General features: G+C 39.1%; 1 protein-coding gene across 2 annotated transcripts in view; it reads right to left on the bottom strand.

Moving 5' to 3' along the window:
* The window catches only part of Tfb1m (transcription factor B1, mitochondrial), a 40,053-nt gene that overhangs the window by 14,688 nt on the left and 368 nt on the right, over positions 1-24,997 (bottom strand). The window contains exons 2-5 of one of the 2 annotated variants that reach the window (XM_013027002.1): positions 23,059-23,210; positions 12,310-12,418; positions 10,637-10,788; positions 4,051-4,170 (exon numbers count right to left, since the gene is read on the bottom strand). In XM_013027002.1, coding sequence (XP_012882456.1) covers positions 4,051-4,170; positions 10,637-10,788; positions 12,310-12,418; positions 23,059-23,210 — 533 coding nt within the window. The remainder of the gene's footprint in view (positions 1-4,050; positions 4,171-10,636; positions 10,789-12,309; positions 12,419-23,058; positions 23,211-24,997) is intronic. The other variant, XM_013027003.1, reaches the window with a different exon arrangement.

Raw genomic sequence — 24,997 nt, 5'->3', positions numbered from 1 at the left:
ACAAGGGCCCGGGAATGGCAGGCCGTCCACTCGTGCAGGTGCTGCCCGAGCCCCCAGCCTGAGCCCTCTGCTCAGTTCTCAGTTGAAAAGTCTGTCTACATGGATAGTCATGAAAACTGAGATTAGGCAGAAAACACAAATTGCTAAGTGCTGCTACAGCAGAGAAAAACTAACCCAAACACCTACGACAATCTCGAGGACTTTCAAAGCATTAAGCACAAAGTGAGAATCCATGTTTGTTTTAAAATGCCCAAAGACTCTCTCTGCAAAAGGATACTCCAGGTTAAGTTCAGCTCTCTAACAACAATTTTACCCCATTTCACTTTATTTGACACTTATTACTGAGTACATTACTCTTTTTTTGGACCTTACTATATATGTAGGATCTTACTATATATTCCAGGCTGAACTCAAACTTGCAATCCTCTCACCCTGGCCTCCCAAGTGCTGGAATTACAGGTGCGCACCAGTAAGCCTAGAGAGTAAGTTACTTCTAAGCTGTGTTTTTATTCTTAAATTTGGTCATGCTACCAAAATATTGTTCTTGAATAGATGAGCAGTTCTGATTAGTTAATAGATGTGAAATAATTTTTTAATTTTTTATTATGAAAATACCATACAGAGGGGTTACAATTACATGGGCAAGATAATGAGTACATTTCTTATCAAGGATTGTTGCTTCCTCCTTTGTTTCCCCTTCCCATCCCTTCCCATATCCCACTCCCCCCACCCATTGCTCCCCCCTTCCCCCCCCATGAAATAATTTTTAAAGTATAAGGAATGCTTTGTAAATATAGGTTATAGTAAAAAAAAACTGGACTGTGTATAGGTGTACAGGTAATATTGCAGTGTTGTTTTCTATCACTTATTTGTTAACATATATTTAGTAATTGTTCATAATTCAATGCCTAAAGCAAAAAGCCTTTTTTGGTTTTGTTCTTTAATAATAGGAAGGGCGAAGGATATTTTTGTTTTGGTCAGTCATGGAGCTTGAACTCAGGGCCTGTGGGCTGTCCCTGAGCTTTTTTCAATGCTAGTGCTCTACCCCTTTGAGCCATAGCTCCACTTCTGGTTTTCTGATAGTTAATAGGAGATATGCATCTCACGGACTTTCCTGCCTGGGCTGGCTCTGAACTGCAACACTCGGATCTCAGCCTCCTAAGTAGCTAGGATTACTCATGTAAGCGACTGACACCTGTCTGGGAAGGATATTTTATGTGCATGCATAAGACATAGAGACTAAAATATTTTACACCTATTTTATAGGCTTATTCGCTTTACTATAATGGCTATTAACAAGAGAGCAAAAATGAAAAGAAACTATTTCATGAGAACTAAGAAGGGAACCATTTCATCAAAAATTTAAGTGATTATTTACAATGGCTATTCCTTTTAAATGGTCAAAATAATATTTTCTAAATAAGGCAAAATGCCATATTAGAAAAGAGTACTTATTTGAAAATTAATTTCATAGGACTGCTTGGAACCCATATGGTTCTCTCCCTTAGCTGAATGTGTCAGTGTTGTAGACCAGTACCACATGTCTTATACTAAAAGTCCACTTTGATAAATAACTTTTATTTACCTTAGGAATGTTTTCTTCCTAACTAGACTCAGGCATGATACAAACTCTCAAGAGGCAGCCACTTCACACAAAATAAAGGTAGAGCCTCCACAGACAGAGTGGATACAGTGGTAAGGAATGGCGACGTCACAGCTCTCCCTGTGTGGCGCATCCTCTGCCGCGGGCCTCCTAACCCACAATCCATTCTCCTCCCCATCCACTGTGGCCCACATGAGTCCCCTCAGAGAATGCAATCCGGACTCTCCAAGGACACGCTAGCTCTGCTCGCAGAAAACGCTCCATTTCACAAGTCTTGGGGTCACATGGTGACATCTCCACGGAAGACAACAGATCATTCTTCCCTGTGAACCCTCAGAGGTTGCCAAGTGGTAGTCCAGCTCTAAACCTTTTTCATACAGTGGCTAGCTTAAAACTTCCTAAGGACACTACCAGGTGAGCACAATTCTAAGTAGAGTACAGGAACTGAAGGCAAGCAAGATCCAGTGAGTCATCTAACTTGCCCACGACAGCCCACTAGGAAGTAAGGAAGTGATTCCACATGAAGGGCGTAGGCTTCAGAGCTGAACTGCCTGGGTCAAAGACCTCAAGGCCACAGAGTATACTGACTCAAAGAGCAACTCGGCTTGCTCACGTGAAAATGTGAGATAATGATGGTCCCAGGCACAGAGCAAGCATGAGGTGACTGAGATGATGGATACTAGGCAGTGGGTACAGACAGCAACCTTTAAAGGCTGATTCAGCATAGAACTGACAATGAAATCCATTATATAGGGGGAAGAGGGATTGAATTCCCAAATGGGGGAGGCAAAAATGGCAGAAGAAGCATTACAATGGTGGCAAGAACTTGCAGTTGTCTGAAATGTGTTCCAACATACATAAATCGGCTTCTATTATGGGCCAGAGTTCTCATTCTACATCTATCTGCTGTATCTTTGTTCCTCATCATGTTGTGATTGCCTAGGGCAGGCTTGGTTCATGACTGGGTGCACATCCTGTTGTCCCCTCTGTATTGCTGCGTCCCCAAGCCTGGTGCTTTTTTAGAAGCAGGTGCTCAATTCAGTGAGGAAATGGATGAGTTTTCCTAGCACAGCTTCTGCAATAACGTCTCAAGTAATGGTTTTCACTAAAAGACACCAGCTTTAAAAAAATTTGGCACAGAAACTTAGTTTCTATAGTTAAAACTTACTCGTGAAACTAGCACATAGGAGCAAAAACCTAGTTTAATAGCCCAAAAATATGAAAAACCTTCATGCCAGGAAACAATGCCTGATATAGCATTATTTCTAAGTATCAGAAGCCACTGATTGATTTTGATTTCTTATCTCAATGACCACAGAGCCATATAACTTATTTTCCATACTGGGAGACTTTTTTTTTTTTTGGTCGGCCGTGGGGCTTGAACTCTGGGCCTTGGTGCTGTCCCTCAGCTCTTCAGCTCAAGGCGAGCACTCTACCACTTGAGCTACAGCGCCACTTCCGGTTTTCTGGTGGTTTATTGGAGATAGGAGTTTCACGGTCTCTCCTGCCCGGGCTGGCTTTGAACCGCGATCCTCAGATCTCAGCCTCCTGAGTAGCTAGGATTACAGGCGTGAGCCACCAGCACCCAGCCTGGGAGACTTTTAAGAGTAGTAGGGGATAATGATAATGAAGCTGACTAATACCACAAAAACCCTGAATTTAGTCAAGAAGAACAATTTGAGAATACCAATTTGTATTGCAATTTTGGGTTCTTCTTCAAGATAGGTTTTTTTTTTTTTAAATAAGTTTTTTTATTGTGAAAATACTGTACAGAGGGGTTACAATTACATGAGCAAGGTAATGAGTAAACTTATCAAGCATTGTTGCCTCTTTCTTTGTTTTTCCCCTACCATCCCTGCCCACCTCTCCACAACTACACTCCACGCCCCACTCTGACCCCCAAGTTGTAAAGTTCGTTTTTTGACATAGCATCTTGCAATGGGTCCACCTGTATCCCTATTTAAATAATTTGTTTTTTCCCTTCCCCTTCCAAAATTATACCAACATCAAAGACAGTGAAAACAGGGGTTATACCGTGGGGGAGTCAAGATATGTTTTAAAAAAGTTATGATACGATTTGCATGTAAATAAATATTAGATCCTAGAGATTATTTCCTATGATGCATCCTGGGGAACAAATATTACAACACAGTTGTAACTTTATACTATTTATGACATAAAAATATGCCTGCTTAGAAACCAGCAGAAGTGTCAGGCGCCGGTGGCTCACACCTGTAATCTTAGCTACTCAAAAGTCTGAGATCTGAGGATTGCGGTTCAAAGCCAGCCTGGGCAGAAAAGTCCTCATGAGACTCTTTATCTCCAATTGACCACTGAAAAACCAGAAGTGGCTCAAGTGATAATATGCTAGCCTTGGGCACAAAGAGGCTCAGGAAGAGAGCCTCCAGACAAACAAATAAAACAAAACAAAAAAAGCAGCCGCTTACCTCTGGTTTGGGGACAAAGGCCTGCCCTGGAATGGTAAAGAGGTGCTTGACAGTGCAGAGATACTGGGCCATAATGGAAAGGCGACTGCGCTGTTTACTTCCTGTAGTAGCTACGAGTCTCTACAGAAGGACAAAATTGTATTTCAGTAAGTAATGAATCCAATTAGACCAGACAGGATGGAGCCAGCTTCCCATTATTATTGATTCTAGATTATTTATGGCAAATTGTAAGAATACAGGCTGAGGTATGACATGTAGCCAACCTGGGGAATATTTCCCTCCAACATTATCAACCAAGGAACACCTTTTAATTAATTGTCAATTATTATCATGAACAATACATTAAAAAGTCATTAAGAAAACTTTCTTAATAGCAACTATTGGGGATTTTGAAACCACCATTTCATTCTAAAAGGTCTTGCCCAAAACAACTAATCAATAAGTATTTGATGATGAAATTTATGAGCATATTGAAAAACTAAAGATGCTTAAATACTTAATTTTCTAAACTACTTCAATATATGAATAAAAATTTAACGCTTTCTTTTATTTAAATGTAATAAACTGCATATTAAAGAATCCTTGACGAAGGTGGGCATCGGTGGCTTGTCAGTAATGCTAGCTACTCAACAGGCTGAGATCTGAGGATCGTGGTTTGATGCCAGCTCCCAGAGGAATCGTCAGTGAAACTCTTTTTTTGGTTGGTCTTGGGGCTTAAAACGCTGTTGTTCCTGAGCTGTTTTTTGTTTTTTTCTTTTTTTTTTACTCAAGGCTAGTGCTGTACTACTTTAAGCTGGTTTTCTGGTAGTTAATTAGACACAAGAGTCTCAAGAACTTTCCTTCCCAGGCTGGCTTTAACCACAACACTCAGTTCTCAGACTCCTGACAGGCTATAATTAGAGGTGTGAGGCACCAGCACCTGGCTTTGTGAGACTATCTCCACTAAAATCACCAAAACAAAGCTGGAAGTGAAGCTGTGGCTCAAGTGGTAGGGTGCTAGCCTTGAATAAGAGGAGAGCAGGGACAGTGCTCAGGCCCTGAGTTCAAGCTCCAGACTGGTACAAAAAAAAAAAAAAAAGAGTTCTTGATGAATTAAGTCACTCTTTTTTTTTTTTTTTCTTTTTTTTTGGGTCCAGTCATGGGGCCTGAACTTTGGGCCTGGGTGCTGTCCCTCAGCTCTTCAGCTCAAGGCTAGCACTCTACCACTTGAACCACAGTGCCACCTCCGGCTTTTTTCTTTTTTCTTATGTGGTGCTGAGGAATTGAACCTAGGGCCTCGAGCATGCAAGGCAAGTGTTCTACCACTGAGCCACCTTCCCAGCCCGAATGAAGTCACTCTTGATTGATAAATTTGCAAAACAAAAACAAAAGTGTAAGAAATTATTCTTTCAAGCAACTGAATATTTTATTTCAAAAATATTAGATATATGCAAATTCATAATTCCAATGCAATTTTATTAAAAATCGGAGATTTTAAAGAAAAAAATACACACACATATACACCTGTAACTGACATCTGGCATTTATAAAACCTACATAAAATTAAAGGCCAAGAACTCTAAACATCAAAGGTAAGGCAGTAGTACTAGAGGCACAAACAGACCAATGGAATGGAGCTTTGCCAAAGACCCAAGCAGATATGGACATCTGACCCATAATATATGTACCACATCGATTGCTAATGGAAAAGGATGGATCATTCCATCTGGCCCCAACCTTGTACCATAAATGAAAATACTAAGTGAATCAATGGTTAAGTGAGAAGCAAAACCTTAAGATTTTCCTAAGTATATTATCTCCGACCCCCATGTGTTATGGATACAAAAGCAGAAGCCACAAAAGACTAATACATTTTACTATTAAAATTAATATATGTATAATGCAAACATTGTAAAGCTAAATAACAGCCTGAGAGAAGGCCTCTGAAGAACCAAAGGATTAGCATTCATACTACTACTAGCCATTAATAGGATAAGCCACAGACAGACAGACTGCTGAGGGAAGCTTAAAAGAGTAGCCCAAATAAATCATCACCATAATATGTTCAACCAAGTAACAAAGAATGGGTATGCAAATTAAAACCAAAATGAGATGTAGAGTCATTTCTGTGAGATAAATACCAAGCTCTCAGGCTAGTGAGAGTGAAAATTGGTATAAATACACATAACTGGGCAGTATGCACAACAGCTTACTGACCTTGTGTAAATCCACATGACCTTTTAGGTCTACCTTTGGGAATGTGTCTTAGGATAGTTTATACACTTACACAAAGAGACATGTGTAAGAATGGTCAATGTAACATGATGTACATTATGAAAAAAAAACACCTAGTTCAACAACAGGGAGTAAATTATGGTAATTTTGCCAAGAGATTACAAAATAATAATTATAATGAATAGAAGAGGTTATTGTCATAGGATAATTTTCAAACTAAAGGAAAAATAAAAGTGGTAGAAAATCAGTATGATCTAATGATATTTATCTACAAACCTTAAGACTCTCCTGTTGTTCTTTGTGCACACAGACACCTACAGTAACAAGGAGAAAATGTGCTAAGGGTAATGAGGCTCATCCAGAGCAGGGGGAAAAAAAAAAGAGAATAAAAGAGGGATCCAAACACATTTACAATGTTTTATTTCTTTAAAGAGGTGAAAATACAGCAGTATATTGGAGCTGAGTGGTAAGCAGAAGGGTCGGCCTGTTCTGTGTTCTTAGGACAATCCAAACCTCTTGTGAGTATTCAGGGTCAATGTTATAAAACCCAGGGAAGACTGGAACATCCTGGTCACTCAAAGTAGCTAGAACTGCACTAAACCGTCAGAAGTACTTTGGGCACTGGGTGCTGTTGGCTGAGCTGGGTTCAGTGAAGCTTCCTGTTTCACTAACACGTGAAGAACATTTCAACGAGGCTCTTTGTTGCTTCTAACCTGCTCTCGGTGGGAAAACCACATTATTTGGCTTGTTAGAACTTTGTCTTAAGATTACAAAATTGGTTCTGGGAGAGAAAGTCTCAAAAGAGAGCCAGGCCTTGTTTTACCACAACCTAGTGCCCTCTTTTTATTTTAAACAGGTCAGCTAAAATTATTGGGATGCCAAATGTAAGAAATACTTCTTCAGGAAGAAAAAAAATCAGTTTAATTTTCTTATTAAAATTAACGTAAAAAATTCCAAATGCACTGTAAATGCGTAACATCCAACTGACACAACTCAAAACAGATCTTTAAAATCAAATGTAGCACAGACAAAATGACAAAACTAATAAAATGAACCTAAGAATTGCCTACAGTTTTGAAATTATTATTTCATTCTGGATTCCCTTCTTTTTAAGACCTAGTTAATGTTTTACTTTACATTTGAAAGATGTGCTTCAAATGATGAATTTAAGAATTTAAAAGCTCTCTAAAAAAAGGAAGCCTAAAAGGCAAGAAAATATTCTAATTGATGTAAAAATACATATTTCATCTAGAAAGCAAAGTATCCAGTAGTTAGGGGTGATGCCTCAGTCTACAGCCATTTCTGTGCCTAGATTGTGGAAATGAAGACATGTGAACCAAGGGCTTTAGTTTGGAATCAAGCAGCACATGTAACTGTCCCCAACTTATTCAAATTCAAGTCACAGACAAGAAACTCTATGAAAGACTTCATTAAAAGCTAGCTTAAAGAGTTAAATGGTCTGCCAACCACTATTATGCACTGCGATTTCTAAAATAGATAATATTATAGGTGAAGCTATGAATCTCAAAATCCATTAGGATAGATGATTTTAACAACAAAGGCCAAGAAATAAGGCAGTTAAAAATGTTCAGTAAAAGGAAACCTGTCTAACCCCTGAGCTTTTAAAAGCATTCTGATTGAGTTTGAAAAAAACAAGGGGTCAAAGAATTCACAAGGACAATGTTAACTTTTTTCTCTTATTCATCTAAAATAAGTTTAAGTAGAAAAGTTAGGCTTACAGTTGAGAAGGTACACATCTTTTGCAATTAATTATATAATGAGTGTAGAGGTGTCTCCTTTCCTGCTGGGGAGGTGCTCATGAACAGCCCTTGCCTCGTGGAAATGACAGAAGACAAAGAGGTTGATGTTAGACCCTGTTAGGAAAAACCACAGGACTGGGGCTGGGAAGGTGGTTCAGTGGTATGGTAGTTGCCTCACATGCTTGAAGCCCTGGGTTCAATTCCTCAGCACCACAGAAGCAGAAAAAGCCAGAAGTGGGGCTGTGGCTTACATGGTGGAGCACTAGCCTTGAGCTGAAGAGCTCAGGGACAGTGCCCAGGCCCAGAGTTCAAGCCCCCAAACCAACAAAAACAAAACAAAAAACAAAAAAAACCGACAGGCCCAACAACATGGAAATCCTGAACACCATGACTTCAACAAGCCTATGACTTATGTCAAGTTCAGCCTGCCTATAATTACTACATGAGCTTTTAGAAGACGTTAATGAAATAGTCACAGGTTCACAGTATTTGATCTGAGCATTATCATAACCAGGCTGCCTGATTCTGGACCTTCTGATGTATGGCAAGCTTCACATACAGCCTAACACTTGGTGGGCAAGCCTTTCTCATCATTCTTTTTCATCACTTATGTATTCTTGCAGGTGTGATCCTCAAGAAAAGACGTGAAATTCACTACATTTCGAGGTAAATTCACTTACGATAATGACATTAGCTATACAAAACTTTTTGGAAAAAAAGCCCAACACCTTTTGTTTCATTCCCTTCTACATTTAGTTTTGTACTGAGCAGTAGTTCAATCCCAAACTTGTGTAACTATTTTTCAATACGTGTAAATATGATCTATATGATCATGTTCTGCGTTCTTAATTGGCTCTGATCTGAATGTTTTTTCTGAGGAGTTCCTTTTCTCTGGTCCATACTGGGAATTCTGCTTCCTGGATTTCACATCATTTTCTTCTTGGTGTCTCTAATTAGAGCAAAGCTTATATGACTTTTGCAGAGAAGTATTGTTAGAGGCCACTGGTGATAATAAATAGGACTAAATGGGCTTATTGGGACCCATATGTCAAAAATAGTAAACTGGTTCCTCATTTCAAACACATAAATCAACCCCAAGTGGACTATGGGTAGAAATCTGAAATATTAAACATAAAGCTTTTAGAATGTAACAGAAAGGTACCTTCATGATCTCAAGACACAAAAAATACCACTCCTGATTTTCAACAATGACAACATGCAACAGAGCAGACATGGAAATGTCAGCACATATAAGTAATAAAGGACTGGAACAGAGAACATGTACAGACTACCAAATCAGTGGAACAGGGACAGCCACCCATGAGAAGATGAACAAAATGCAAGCAGTTCATATGTAAAACATCAAGTGACTTGAAGGCTAGTAAACATATAAAATTCATTAAAAATCAGAAAGATGAAGTAAAGTATCATGACACTACTCCCAGATTAACAAAAAAAAAGTGTATGTCTGGCAAGTCCTAGCAAGAATATGGAACAAAATGAACACACGAACACATACACACACGTATACACAGCTAGTGGGAATGAAAATAGGCATAATGACTTTAGAGACCATTACGCAGCAAGAGTGAAGATTTGCAATGCCACTGCTGGGCTCATTCCTAGACAAATCTCATTTTCATGGCCCAGGTGACATAAATATAAGAATGTTCATGACAATTTTGCTTGTAATAACAAAACACTGAAACTAATTCCAAGTCCCAAAACAGGAGCCTGGACAAATTATGACAAGCAGTACATAATATACATAGCTATGTAAATTACAAATCTCAGGAGCAACCACGAAAGCAACTACTATACAAGATGTTCAAGGTAAGAAGAATGAATACTGTGTGAATACATCCCTATACAGCTCAATGTGGGGCCAAACCTACACTGTATGACTTATATGGATATAAATCTAAGGGACCCAGATCGCAGAGAACAATGAATTCAAAATTCCCAGTTCTCATTGCCTTGGAGGTCAGGACTAGTCAGGAGCTGTTGTCAGAGTAAGGCTGAACAATGAGTGTGTACAGCCCCTTCTGGACCGCTGCAGCTCAAAAGCTGCTCTTGTCTACCTTGGAGGTTTCCTTCCTAGAGAGATGAACTTGGAACACTACCATGGGAAGGGGCAGCAGAAATTGGTGAGTTGTGTGCACACATGTGCATATGTATGTGTGTGTGTGTGTGTGCGCACATGCACATGTGTGTAGGGTTAAAGTCCATATACTGCCCCCAAGTAATTATCACACTGTTTGACTCTCATCCTACTGAGTGCAAAGAGTCAGTTCTAAGGCATTGCAGGCCAGTGTTCATGCACGCATCTGTGGCTAATATTGCACAGCTTTCCTCTCTGGTCTTGCCTAAGGTAATGGCCCTCATTTTCCACACTGTTTTTTTGGCTGATACATTGGTTCTTGTTCTCTCTACAAGTTTCCAGCAGTTACATCAGTGTCCTCATTGTATGCCTACCTTTTGCCTAAGCTTTCGGATTTTGTTTTTTCCCCCCTGTGTAAAATTACCATAGAACACTCAGACAGACATAAAATTGCAGTGTTGTTTTAGAATTTGATCATGTGATAAAATGTCCAGAAACAGTTCAAACTTACCTCAGCCACTTCCTTTTGGAAAGTCAAAGTCATCTGACTTCTGCCATAAGCAAAAGGCCCATTTTTAAGGGCAATATTTTCAAGCCACTTGATAATTAGTGGGGTTGAAACACTAAAAGGCAAATTTCCAATAATATGTACCTTTGGAGGATCTGTTTGGCAGAAGAGGAAGAAATAAAACCTCAGATAACTTCATCAATATATGAGAAACATTATTTTAATTAAGAGAAAAAACAATTAATTAATAGCATCAAACAAAAATATACAAAAAGATATAGCTGAGTACTTTTTAGTCCATTAATTCTTTAAAAGCATTCTAAAGAATTTTATATATATATATATATATATATATTTATAACCAGTTGTATAGCACTAAGGAAAAGTTCTATCTAATTATTATTTAGTCAGTCAGTGAAAGTCCTCAGATTTCTGGTTTAGGAAATCTATGAAAGAGTTTATTTGAGAGAAAGATAGTTTTCTTTGAACATGAGGAGGTAAAGTGCCTCTGGGGCTGCTGGAGTATCAGATATCCATGAAAGGGACACAGGCTAGATGTAGGATGTGAATGCCCTCAATATTTAGGTGAAAAACGAAATCACAGGGGTGGAACAACCCAGACAATCTGAAGCATGGGATGTCCAGAAAGAAAAACTGACAGAAAAAGCACTTAAAAACGGATGACAAAAATAACCAATGGCAAAGAATGGTTACAGCAAGCTCACAAATGTCAAAGTAAACACAGAAGGTACTAGGATCAGAGAAGACAGAAGGTGGAGAATAGCTAAATGAATGCAGAAATGTAGTCAGATAGGTCGGTGCAGTCCTAGCATAGCTGAGGTGCGGGCAGAGGCCATGGGCTATGCGCTGAGAAGGGCACATTAGTGGGGAGACTAGAGGAAGGCCACCAGTAGCCTGGACCTAGGGTGGTCAGAGACATAGGAGCACAGTATCTAGATTCAGATGTGTCCCTGTCTTTCTTTCATTTGTTCTCAGAGTTTCTGATAAACAAGAAACAAGGAGCAGTGTTCTACAGGCTGGCACAGAGCAGGTAACACTTGTCCCTGAAAGCATATAACCTTGGTGAGTCACTGAGTGTAATCCCATTACACTTAGCACATCTTTACTAGCACCAAAAAAAAAAAAAAAATGACAAGTTTATTTGCACAGAAAAATAAACACGAAGATGTGAGTCAAAGCAATTAGAATTAAAAAGCAATTACAGTCTGGGCACTGATTATAGGCTCTCAGCCTGTAATCCTATCTAGCTTTGAGTGAAAGCTAAAAGATAACACTCAGGCCCTGAATTCAAGCCCTAGCACAAAAAAATATCCAAAACAAAACAAAAAATCCTACATTTTACATTTTAGAAGGAAGAAGGCAAATTGGATAAATATTACACAATATATGTCTGTTCAGATATTTTAATATAAAAACAAATTTACAATGTACATCTAATACAATAAATATTTGACAAAGGAATAAATAATGAAGTGGCGCTATAGCTCAAGTGGTAGAGCAATTGCCTTGAGCTGTTAGAGCTCGGGGACAGCGCCCAGGCCCAGAGTTCAAGCCCCACGAATGACAAAAAAATTAAAAATAAATAAACAATCACAAAAGAGGTGGATAAATAATGACAAAAAAAAAACCCAAACTAAATAACTCAGCCAACTTACCATCCTCCCAGAGTCTTTTTACACTTTCCGGAAAAGCCTTTTCTATCTTAAATGTCAACACATCTCCATGCACAATCCTGAGCTTCCCAGGTGCTGCATCACAAAGCATCTAGTTTACAAAAGGGAGAATAAGGTAAGCTCCCACACTTCAGAGAGAAATAAAACCCATTAAATCAATAGAAACGGGAAAGATGAGGAGCGATCACTGGCAAACTGGCAGTGCGTGATGTAGGCTGTGTTTACTACACACAGGATTGTGGTAATAACAGGTAACTGTGCAATAGCTTACAATTCCACAAATAATATGTCAGGATAGCTCTAACCATCAGAATATATTCTATTTCTGCACAGAACTCAGCATAAAATCAACTCATATTTTTTTTTTTTTTGTGGTGGGGCTTGAACTCTGGGCTTGGGCGCTGTCCCTAAGCTCTTCAGCTCAAAGCGAGCGCTCTACCTCTTGAGCCACAGCACCACTTCCGGTTTTCTAGCAGTTTATTGGAGATAAGAGTCTCACGAACTTTCCTGCTTGGGCTGGCTTTGAACCTCGATCCTCAGATCTCAGCCTCCTGAGTAGCTAGGATTACAGGTGTGAGCCATTGGTGCCCGGCTCCACTCATATCTTAAAATGACTAAACAGAGTACAATGAGATACTGAGAATTAGGAATAAGCCATATAAAAATGTAAGCTTGGGCTGGGAAGGTGGCTCAGTGGTAGAGCGCTTGCCTTGTATGCCTGAGGCCCTGGGTTCGATTCCTCAGCACCACATAAGCAAAAAGAAAAAAAGCCAGAGGTGGCGCTATGGTTCAAGTGGTAGAGCGCTAGCCTTGAGCTGAAGAGCTGAAGGACAGCGCCCAGGCCCAGAGTTCAGGCCCCACGACTGGACCAAAAAAAAAAAAATTGTAAGCTTAATTCTACTTAGTCTTTACAGCCTAAATATACAAAAAGGATCCTAGCCTTATCAAGACATTTAGGCCACAGATACAGTTTGCCATGATCATTTAACAATAATAACTGTACACCTCAGATACTAACATATTTAATGATTATTTAAAATCCATTATTTGTTAAAAATTAACCTGATGGGTTCCAGGCAATAAATCTTAGAAAACATAGTAATTTCAGTATGCTGAAAAGTTAAAGAGTTACCCCCTATGGGACATGCACTTATTGTATAAACATTGAGAATTTAATGATAGCATTTACCAAGAATAGAGAAGGCTGAAGTTTTTCCTGTAATTATGCTTCACGTAATTAAAACAAATAAATTAGCCCATTGAAAATAAAAATGCAGAACTAAAAGCTTATGTTACATGATGTCAATATAGAAAATAATTATGTAATTAGGACTAAAAACAATATAAATTTGACTCCTTGGTATTAATTTATATGCTCTGATAACCACACTTGAAATATTAATATTTCTCACACTTGAATACAACTGCATACTCCAAATCTGATATAAATACAAATCTATCATCCCTTCCCAAATTTTTTTTGTTGTTGTTGTGGGGCTTGAACTCTGGGCCTAGGCACTGTCCCTGAGGCTCTTCAGTTCAAGGCGAACACTACCACTTGAGCCACAGTGCCACTTCTGGCTTTCTGGTGGTTAAATTTGGAGATAAGAGTCTCACCAACTTTCTTGCCGGGGCTAACTCTGAACCATGATCCTCAGATCTCAGCCTCCTGAGTAGCTAGCATTACTGGTGTGAGCCACCAGCTTTTCCCATATTGAAAGGAGCATTTCTCTTCTGTTATCTTTTGCATTCCTACTCAGGTTCAAGTCTCAGTTAACGACAAGCCAAATCCACCCTGTGGGAGTTCTACCATGTCCGTGACTGCTCTGTAGCCCCCGCTTCCTGCATGCCTCCCCAAGCAGAGTGTATGGGAGCTAGCATCCACTGGCTCCCAGAGGGCCTTGAAGGAGTTTTGGAGAAAAAGTGGATGCTGACTGAATTAATATTACGATTATAGACAACAACTTTTTTTCTTTTCTGTCCCGCAGTTCTGGGGTTTGAACTCAGGGCTTCAAGCTTGCTTGACTAGGCACTCTACCACTTGAGCCAAACATCCAGCCCTGCTTTGTGCTGGTTATTTTAGTAATGGGAGTCTAGGGAACTTTTCTGTCTCTGAACTTCAGCCATCTAGCTCTCAGCTTCCTGAGAGGCTAGGATTACAGGTGTGAGGATTACAAGTGTCTGACCAGACAATAGCTCTGACAATAGCTGTGTGTGTGTGTGTGTGTGTGTGTGTGTGTGCGCGCGCGCGCGCGCTCGTAGCGCGCGTGCTGATCCTAGGGATTGAACTTAGGGTCTAGGCACTGTCCCTGAGCTTCTTTTGTTTAAGGCTAGCACTCTACCACTTGAGCCACAGCTCCACTTCCAGCTTTTTTTGGTAGTTAATTGGAGATAAGAGTCTCACCAACTTTCCTACCTGGGCTGGCTTCAAACCCTGATCCTCAGATCTCAGCCTCTTGAGTAGCTACGATTACAGGTGTGAGCCACTGGCAACAATAGCTTTTCAAATATCTAAATAATGCCCAGCAATGATAGCTACAATAGGAGAAAATGTTCTCATTCTGATTATGCTACTTGGGGATATGGTGAGTTGTGCACAAGCACCACCACAGCCCTTCAATCACAACCATGGAGGTGTACAGGACAGATGACCGCGGATACATGCAAATGAATATCTGTATTCTCACAAACTATATCATTTTAATTTTAGCTTTCAATCCTATGCTTTTCCAAAATCAGATGTAACACAGCTTACATTAAATATACTCATTAACTAAAGAAGGAATAGAAAACAAAATCATGAAAAAGAGCAGCATCTCCATAACACATGACCCCTAGTCATTGTTAGAAGTTTTAACTCCCACAATTTGCACCATGAAATACAAAATTCTTACTCTCTATCAGAATTAATTAAAAGTCTCCAGGACAGAAAGTGGTTTTCTGGCATACAGTTTTGAAAGATACACGAAGAAACAATGTAATGGACACGTCTTTAATAAGAATCACAAACAAGAGAAACAAATACAGAAGATTTTTTTCTATAGCTATTTAAAAAAAAAATCCACTAACAAGTGAAGTCTTACTGAAAGCTTTTCAGCAGGGGGTATGTAACTCCTGTCCACCTGGGCAGCTTTTTGATTTAATTTGATGAGAAAAGAATTCATGTAATTCTTTGGAACTTAGGTAAAAATTCTACTTTCCTTGAGAACAAAGAACTATATCAAAGGGCCATTCTGTATATTTTATGCCACCTTCTCACAGTGAGAGTCTGACGGCAGCCAGCCAAGGCTTCATAATCAGCTAAGCGTTAATTATCTTCTCCTGCTTTACCTTAGAGTAGGGCCCAAACACCACTGAAATAAATAACTTGCAGAGGGGCAGACAACAATATGGAAAGAATTCATGATATGAAACGTGACAGATGAAAAATTTGTTCTTATGTAGAATGCAGAAGGAAGACAGATGCTGCTAGCCCAAAGACATAATGTTAAAATAGATTTCTTCAAGAGAAGATGACCATGACTTCAGTTAATTTGCTTGCCTTTTTTGCTGGTCCTGAGGCTTGAACTCAGGGCCTAGGTGCTACCCCTAAGCCTCTTTGTGCTCAATGCTAGTGTTTTACCACTTGAGCCAAAGCACCACTTCTGGCTTTTCCTGAGTAGTTTATTGGATATTTCCTGCCCAGGCTGACTATGAACTGTGATTCTCAGATCTCAGCCTCTTGAATAACCAGGCTTATAAGCACATGTCACTGGTACCTGGATAATTTACCTATTTTTTAAATAGCACTAGAACATGTATAGTCGAAACTCATTTACCCTACCCCTTTTCTCGATGACCTTGGTCACTGGTACCTGGATGAGGGCCTCAATGGTTATGGACATGTGTTCATCCCTGACCATTCATTTCCTGGCTTTTTATTCGTCTTACTATTAGTAACTGCGGTAGCTGGAAAATCTGCTACAATGCTAGGTCTGCTCCTAGCAGTGATCTCTGTCCTTTCAATTCACAGTGGACTTAGAAATTGCTTCAGCTAAAAGACACCTTTTGCTTAATTGTGTAGTTTTCCCGTTGATTTATGACTAACTACAGTTCTATTAAATAGCTTTCATGTGTATAGTAAGCATCTGTTATCACAAGACAAAGAAGGAAAAACCCCTTCCTTTTAAAACATATACTAGTGATATATGAATTTCAAAATTTCACTATTTTTAATTAAAAATAGCTCTTCCTGCTGGAATATCTAAATTACTTTACATGTCTGCTTATTTAGGAAGGAGACTAAGTATAATAGCAATCGTTTACTGGCTCCTGGAAGTATCTTCACATCCATTTCTATTTGTTCTGTACTATACATCAAAGATAACACACATGAACTTTCAACAAGGGAAAGCTAAAGCTAAAAAGTTCTAACAGCCAAGTTTGAGGTCATAAAGACAGTAAGAAGCACTATGTTCATGAAACAACAGATCGCCCTGTATTTACCTTTTATAAAACAGAGGCAATACTAATACTAGTCGATGAACTTATTTTCTCTGTAGAATTTCATGAAGTAAGCCCATAACTTATTGGTTAAGAAGAATCTTTGGCTAACACAATACATTAGGAAGTAGAAATTATCTCCTCCTTTACATTAATAAGAGATGAAATACATGAAATAAGAATTTTCGTATTATTAGACACCAGCCTGCAGATCTAAGAGGACCGACCAATGTACCACAGCTTAAAGAAAATACACAAAAGCACATCATGATAAAAATGCTCAAAACCAATGAAAAAGGGGAAACCTTAAAAGCAGTCAGAGGAACAAAGATAAGGATGACAGCAGACTTCTTGTTGAAAACAATGAAACTGAGAAGACAAGAGAGCAGCATCTTCAGGATTCTGTAAGAAAACCTTATTGACATATTTTTAAAAAACAGTGAAAAAATAAAAGCTTTTGTTTCAAGTCATACAAAAGCATCAGTATTCATTACCCACAGACTCTACTAGATGGACATAGGACAAGATGTGTATGTTATACATGAGGGGGAAAACTGTCTCCATGAAAAATGCATACTATAAATCTTCAGCTGACCATCAAACTAACACAAGAAAGCTGTAGTATGCTGAATAATGGCCTCCCAAAGATTGTTCTAGTCACTGAAACCTATGATAGTACATGGGAGAAAGGACCTGGCAGGTGTGAGTGAAATCTTTTAGATTGAGGAGATTATCTTGGATTGTCTCCATGGGTCCAATGCAATCACAAAGCTCCTTATAAGAGAGAAGCAAGAGAATCAGAGTTAACAGTGGAGATGGTGAAGCAAGAGGTCTGAGCTAATGAACTCCAGAGGTCTATAGTAGTACTTAGCAGGAAATGTATGGCACTAAAGGCCTGTAAGAAAACAAGAAGGGCCCAAGTCTGTGATCTCACCTATACCTTTAAAAAGCTGTAGAAAGAAGTAATTGAACCTAAAGTAAGCCATGGGAGGACATATTACAGAGCAGAAATCAACAAAATTGAAAATAAGACATAGAAAAAGGAATAAAAAAATTCAAAGTTGCCTCGTGGAAAAAAACCAATAAAATTTACTCTGTAGCCAGACCAGTTAGGAAATAAAAAAGACCCATATGAATGATTAACATCAAGAAGACAGACTCTATGTTAGATGGTTGGTCTACCAACCCTGCCCCCCCCCCCAAAGTCAATATAATTCACTAAAAAAGAATAAAACAAAAAAACTATCATTTTAGTAAACTTAGAAACACTCTTTTCTTTCTTTATTTTGAAAATTCAACATTCACTCATTATCTAAAACCCAAAATCTTCTTTGTAAACTAGGTATTGCAGAGACTTCTCTCAGGATTTTTTAAAAAATCTCCCTTAATATGATTTTTAAAAAATCATCTCATCAAACTCATAGTACAAACCAAAGGTATCTGCCCTAAGATCAGGGACAAGCCAAGGATGCACTCAGCACTGTGCTCCCTGCAAGGCAGAGGGAATCTGCTCAGTCACAAAAACATAATGAAAATAAACAACCAAAAAGTACTAATCAAGCAATTCAAAGGAAGGTTACAATGTTTTCATCTTACTGGGTATCTGCCATGCTTCTATGAGACAATCTTACCTCCTCCTCCTATGCCTTGTTCTACAGAACCTGTCTCCTCATAAAGCCACAGATGCTCAAGACATGGGTACAACAATGAGACTGTTTACAACAGGGATTGCAGAATATTTCCTAAGTGGCAGGCAATCACTTTACCCTGAGTAAAAGGTAGTCACAAGGACAGAATTTACTGCTGAAGGTTACAAACTAACAGCAGAAGCTGAGTCAGTTCAGGTAACTGGACACTGAAAGCCACACTCTACTATGAAGTTGTTCTTCAGTGATTTCACTGATCAGCCATGCTTTCTTATCTTCACAACACACTAAGAGAAACCTACATGTTACCGCCAGGTGTTCCTTCCCTGGCTGCCTCATGATTATGCTGTAAGAACTGAATTAAGCTACAAATGACATACTTTCATCTACAAGACATTTCATAAATTATTACACTTTCTTTAAAAAGTAATTCTATTAGCTTAGAAATCACTGGAATGGAATCCTTAAAATAGATCACTTTCCTTCTGCCTTTACTCAGTTTTATGATTAATTTAGGACCTCTAATAGAAAGTAGTTTTACATACTGAAACATTCTTTAGAAGAAAAAGAAGCTTATGTGTTAGTACTCAACATTTCTTTTAAGCAAGTCTTCTTCCTATGTAGAAGGCACTAAGAATTAATTCTGCTTCTTCTGAAATTGATGAGAAGTCAAATATACATTTCCTGTAGTTTACCTTGAAAATTACTTTTGCTTTTAGAAAGGAGAACAGAAACCTTTTTGATAATTCTTGCTACATGTTTACTTTTTACTACTGAATGACACATTTAGCAGTTAATATGATACATGAAGGCAGTGACAGTGACAGTGAATCTCTCATTTTCCATGTGAGACAATACTGAGCTTGTGCTTTAAGGAAGGTACTGTCATATGTCCTGGAGATAGAGCAGGCAACAAAACAAGACTCAAAACTACCCTCAAGACACTCACCTTCCAGAGTCACCACTCTGACAATAAACAAATGAGAAGAAATATACTCAGCATGTCCAATGATGACAAACCTAATGAGATATAAGGTACAGAGCAGGGAGCATGGGCCTGTAAAATGAGGGTGGTAGAGAAGGAGGGCAGCTGCTCTTTTATTTGTTTCTAGTACTGACTCTGAACGTAGGGTCTTGATTACATGATAGGCACTGGACTACTTGAGCCATACCTCCAGCGCCTTTTCCCTTTTCTAACTTTTGGCTACTATCTCACACTTTTTTACCTGGGACCAGCCTTGGACTGTGTGATTCTCCTACCTATGCCTTCCTAAAAGTTGGGATCAGAGGTTCACCATTATGTCCAGCTTGTTTGTTGAAATGGGAATCACACTAATTTTTTTGCCTGGGCTGGCCTGGAAAATCTGACCTTGCCTTGTAAGTAGCTGGATAAGATGTACCCCACCATACTTAGCTATTTGCTCTTTTAAAATGTCTTCAGTCAGGTATGAGTTGCTCACATCTATAATCCTAGTTACTCAAGAAGTTGAGATCTGAAGAATTTGAATTCATAGCCGGCCCAAGCAGAAAAGTCTCCCGGAGTCTACTTCCAAACTAACCAATACAAAGCAGAGTTAGAGGCATGACTCAAGTGGCAGAACACCATCAGAGTAAGCAAGCTTGAGATCCTTAATTCAAACCCTCATACTATCAAAAAAGGATCGGTCTGGGGACCACATAAAGTAAAACCAGAATCAATAGATATTTGATTCTCCCTTGTACCTAGTGAGGAAGAATACATGTAACAGATGGCGAGATGTGAAGCTCTCTACATAAAGAAAGCACCAAGAATAAACCAGAAGGAATTATGAAGAGTTATTCAGCTTCCTATTATCATGTGGTAAATCCCAACAAAAATAACAATATTCCCACTTCTACCTCAAATTGGGATACAGTCCCAATTGGAGAACATGGTTCAAAGCAACGATCCAAATTGCTATTAAATTTCACATTTCACCAAGGACTAGGCGCCATGCCACAATCCCAAAATAAAGGCAGAAATCTGAAATGAGTTCTGATTGACAAAATTAGATAAAATTGACCATTATATAATTCTTGCATAAACACTAGATAATAAGAAACATTGCTAGGTTTCTTATAAATTCAGATGCATGCAGTAAGTCCTAGGTTTTAAAACAAATTTTCTCAAACTGTTCTGACAGAAATTAGACATTTTTCCATTAACACATACATAAATAAGTATTTGAATGTCCTAATTTTAAACCAATTTGCTCTCTTGTACAGAAATAAGAATGTGGATTATTTTATTGTTCCTTTATAATCATATAATAAATTGCTAGTCATCTGAGCCAAATGCTCAGGGCTCTATTAAAGTTTTAGAATTACATAGGAATCAAACAACGGCCCTGAAGTCATTAAATGCTCCCTATGAGGAATTCCCTTTACAAGTTCTCTGATAAAATTGGTTCCACTGGTTGCCAATGTTTTAAGAATTTAACTCCCTCCTCAACCCTGTCTTTTGCCTGAACTCTCACCTATTTGTTGTAAATCTTGCCTAGAAAACATCAAATCAAGCTTAAACTTTCCACTGGCAACCTTTAAGATGCAGCTATGAAGACCTCCACTTGGCTGGACACCCTGGCTCTGGTCTGTAGTCTCAACTACTGGGGAGGTGGGGATCCTGGTTTGAGACCAGTCCTGGCCTAACAAAAAAAAAGTTCTCAAGATTGTGTCTTGACCAGTGGCATGCAGCTACACATCTGCCATTTTAAACTACAAAGAGCTGGACCTGATGTGCAGGCCTACCATTCCAACAACATGAAGAGATGCTATCTTGAAAATAACCAATATAAACAAGGGCTAGAGGTATGGCTCAAGTTGCAGAGCCCCTGTCTAGCAAGTGCTAGGCTGAGTTCAAATCCCAGCACTACCATAAAGAAATACATACATAAATATCCTCATTCAAAGCTTGTCTTCCTTCAACTGAAACACATTCAGTTCCTTCAAATATTGCCCTGTGTTTTAAAAGATACATGTAAACCTCATTCTAAGTACAATTTCTTTTCTTCACTTGAAAATTCTCCTGCAAAAATGCTTAAACTTAACAATTAGTTTCTTTTGTTAAAGATCTAGCTTTTTGTTTTGTTTTTTAATCTTTTGCTTGTGGAAATGTTGTTCTGAACTTAATTGAACGGTTATCAAAAGTGATGTCAGTGAGTTATTATGGGGCATAGTTTATTTTGAAGGAATGGGCTATGATAAGCAATATTAATGGACAAAAAGATAAAAAGCAAAGAACCACACAAAGCAGTTTAGCATCAGGTTTAAGAATCATGGTTCAAGATATGCTTTTAAAAACTGTTTTCTAGGGGCTGGGAAGTTCGCTCAGTGGTAGAGCACTTGCCTTGCATGCATGAGGCCCTGGGTTCGATTCCTCAGCACCACATAAGCAAAAAGAAAAAAGCCAGAAGTGGTGCTGTGACTCAAGTGGTAGAGTGCTAGCCTTGAGCTGAAGAGCTGAGGGACAGCGCCCAGACCCAGAGTTCAGGCCCCATGACCAGACCCCAAAACAAAAAACAAAAACAAAAACTGTTTTCTATATGGTATACATACATATATATGTATGTATGTGTGTGTGTGTGTGTGTGTGTGTGTGTATGTATGTATCCACACACATACACACACACACACACAATGGAATTCTATGCCTCCATCAGAAAGAATGATACTGCCCCATTTGTTAGGAAATGGAAAGACTTGGAAAAAATTATATTAAGCCAGGCCCAAAGAAACACAGGTGCCATAGTTTCCCTTATCTGCAATAACTAGTATATGTCTAGGATAATCTTACCAGACAAGCAGAAAAGGTCAAAAGCTATGTACATATGATCATATAAGATTATGCTAAGCAAAATGAGCCCCAAGATAGGAACACAAAAGGTTTTTTTTCTTTGTTGCTGTTGTTTTTAATGTACTATGTGATTTTTTTTGATTACTTTTGTATATACTTCCCCCATAGTATAATCCCTGTTGTCACTGTATTTGATTCCAGTGTCCTGTATTTTGTATATACATTTTTCTAATTTGGGAAGGGGAAGGGAAATAACAAAATGCTGAAACAAGGATACAGGCTGACCCATTGTAACAATGAGATGTACAAGACACTATGTTGAAAATGAACTTTATAACTTGGGAAGGGGGAGAGGGAGAAGTTGGGGAAGGTGAGGGAAGGGATAGTAGGGGAAAAACAAAGGAGGGGGTAACAATGCTAGATAGGAAATGTACTCATTACCTTACTCATATAACTGCAATTCCTGTACAGTATCTTTACAATAAAAACAGTTAAAAAATAGATTAAAAAAAACTTAAAAAAAATTGTTTTCTGACAGTCCTGGGTTTGAACTCACGTCACTGTGCTTGATAAGCAGGAGCCCTATCTCTTCTGCCATGCCTGGAGCCCTGAACTTACTACTGTTTCCTAAAAACAGACATCTCACTCAGCTGGACATTGTGACACACACCTGTAATTCCAATTCCAGCATGCAAAAAAAAAAGAGAAGAAGGTAGAGAGATTGTTGAGTTTGAGGCTTGCCTGGCTACATAGCAAGACCCTGCCTCCAACTAAAATTAAAAAGGATCGCACCTGTAATCCAGGAATGAACCGGGTGTCCTTTTCCACCACCAGAAGTTCAGCAATATTGGCATTGAGAATGGATCTTGTGATTCCCCCTGGTCCAGGACCCACTTCATAAACATGAGCACCTGTCAGATCACCAGCTTTCCTTACAATTTTATCTAGAAGAAAGTAAGTTTTAGTTATCTCTGACATGTAAATATCAATGCATGGAATGTAAAGGTGAAAATAATACACAAAAAATTCCTATGAACCTTACTCGATTATTTAACTCTCAACCAAAACCAACATATAGTAGACATTCAATATTCTATCATATCAATGTTTAATTGTCCCAGTTCCTTAATGAAAATAAAGTTATTGTGAAATGGCCTTTACTTCAATGTGGCAAAAATCATATTTTCTGTTCCTAAAACTTGGCCAGGTAGGCCTGCAGAACTTTACTCTAGCTGTTGGACATTAAATATTTGAATAAGCAATACTTTTTCCACATTGAGAATCTTCCTCCAGAAGCAAAAGTGAGCAGATAGTCTTCATTTTTACCTATGTGCAAATCTTTAGAAGGATCATACAGCCTTCACAAATTTGAACCCTTAGTCATTTCAAGGAAAAAGTCCAATTTAGTTCTAGTGGAGATTTTAAGTTTTCCAAACTAGTAATTCTTCTTATAGAAAAACCTAGAATGGACTGACTGTGAGACATTCAAATCAAAGCAACAAGGACTTCTGGACAGCAGTAGACATTTGGTAACTCAAAACACTCTGGCATTTCTTGGCATGTGTTCACAAACACTGTACAGTCCCACATTTGCTTGTTACTGATAACCACTTCTTAAGCTTAAAGACTAAAAACCAAACCCTTACATATCTCCAACTAGGGAAGGAATCAGTACCCACTTTTGTAGGTGATGTACTTACATTCTCTCCTTGAGATTTTTCAATAACTACTAATCTTTGAAATTTATTGACTAAGAACTACTACACAATTTAGTTTTGTTGAACTTGATAGTTTTCTTGTCTTATTTGTGTAAGCTCAGGGAGAAAGCAAATGGCCAAGAAAGGATTCCCAACTCAGGTGTAAATTCTAAAGCCAAATCCTTGCTATGTAACTACCAAATGTCTCTCAAAGAGAAGATTCGTTAGTGAGTAAAGTTAATATCCTTAGTTTTCCAATTGGAGAGTTATTACAGGCAGGATAGAGGTTCATCCTCAAGCTCATCTATGTTTTGAGGACTGTGCATCAATGGCTGTGACTTACTGCTATCTTCAACTCCTGAAGAGGGACCAAGTGCAGTGAAATATCAAAATAAAAAAATCTCAAAACTTCAGAATTCAGCAGTGAATTGGTGTACTTTTTTGTAGTGTGGTATAATTTATCCTTGCAATCTCCCTTTTTAGGTAAGAACTGGATGGGGGAGGGAGGTAGTTAAATCAGCACACATTGTCTAAAATCAGGTGAATTTCACTGTGGACACACCGTGCCTTCTAAGAACTGACTTTTCAAAGGAATGAGACCTTCACTCAATAAAGCCTAGACTCTAGGGACTACCCTGTCCACTCTCATCGCCTCTCCCCAGCATGAGCAGGTTGTAGCTTGTGCAGTGGCTGTTCCCCGAGCACATGCACCGTTGACGAGGGTTTATTTTCTGGTGCCGGTACTGGGCCCTGAACTCAGGGTCCAGGTGCTGTCCCTTGGCTCAAAGCTGCCATTCTAAAACATCCGACGTCTCACAGACGTATCTGCCCGCGATCCTCAGACCTGGGCCTCCGGAGTAGCGAGCTCACAGGCGTGGGCCGCCCGCCGCCGGCCGAGTACGTCCTCAACACGCAGCAAGCGCCCGTGCTCACCACCGGGGCCGACCCAGCTCTGAGACGACCTGCCAGCCTCCCCCCGTCAGGGGCAGCGCAGCCGGTCACAGTCGGCCGGGCCGCGGCCGCGCGGGCCCACG

The sequence above is a fragment of the Dipodomys ordii genome, unplaced genomic scaffold (genome assembly GCF_000151885.1).
Source record: "Dipodomys ordii isolate 6190 unplaced genomic scaffold, Dord_2.0 Scaffold98, whole genome shotgun sequence".
Lineage (NCBI taxonomy): Eukaryota > Metazoa > Chordata > Mammalia > Rodentia > Heteromyidae > Dipodomys > Dipodomys ordii.
This window is presented reverse-complemented; position numbering and strand designations above follow the sequence as displayed.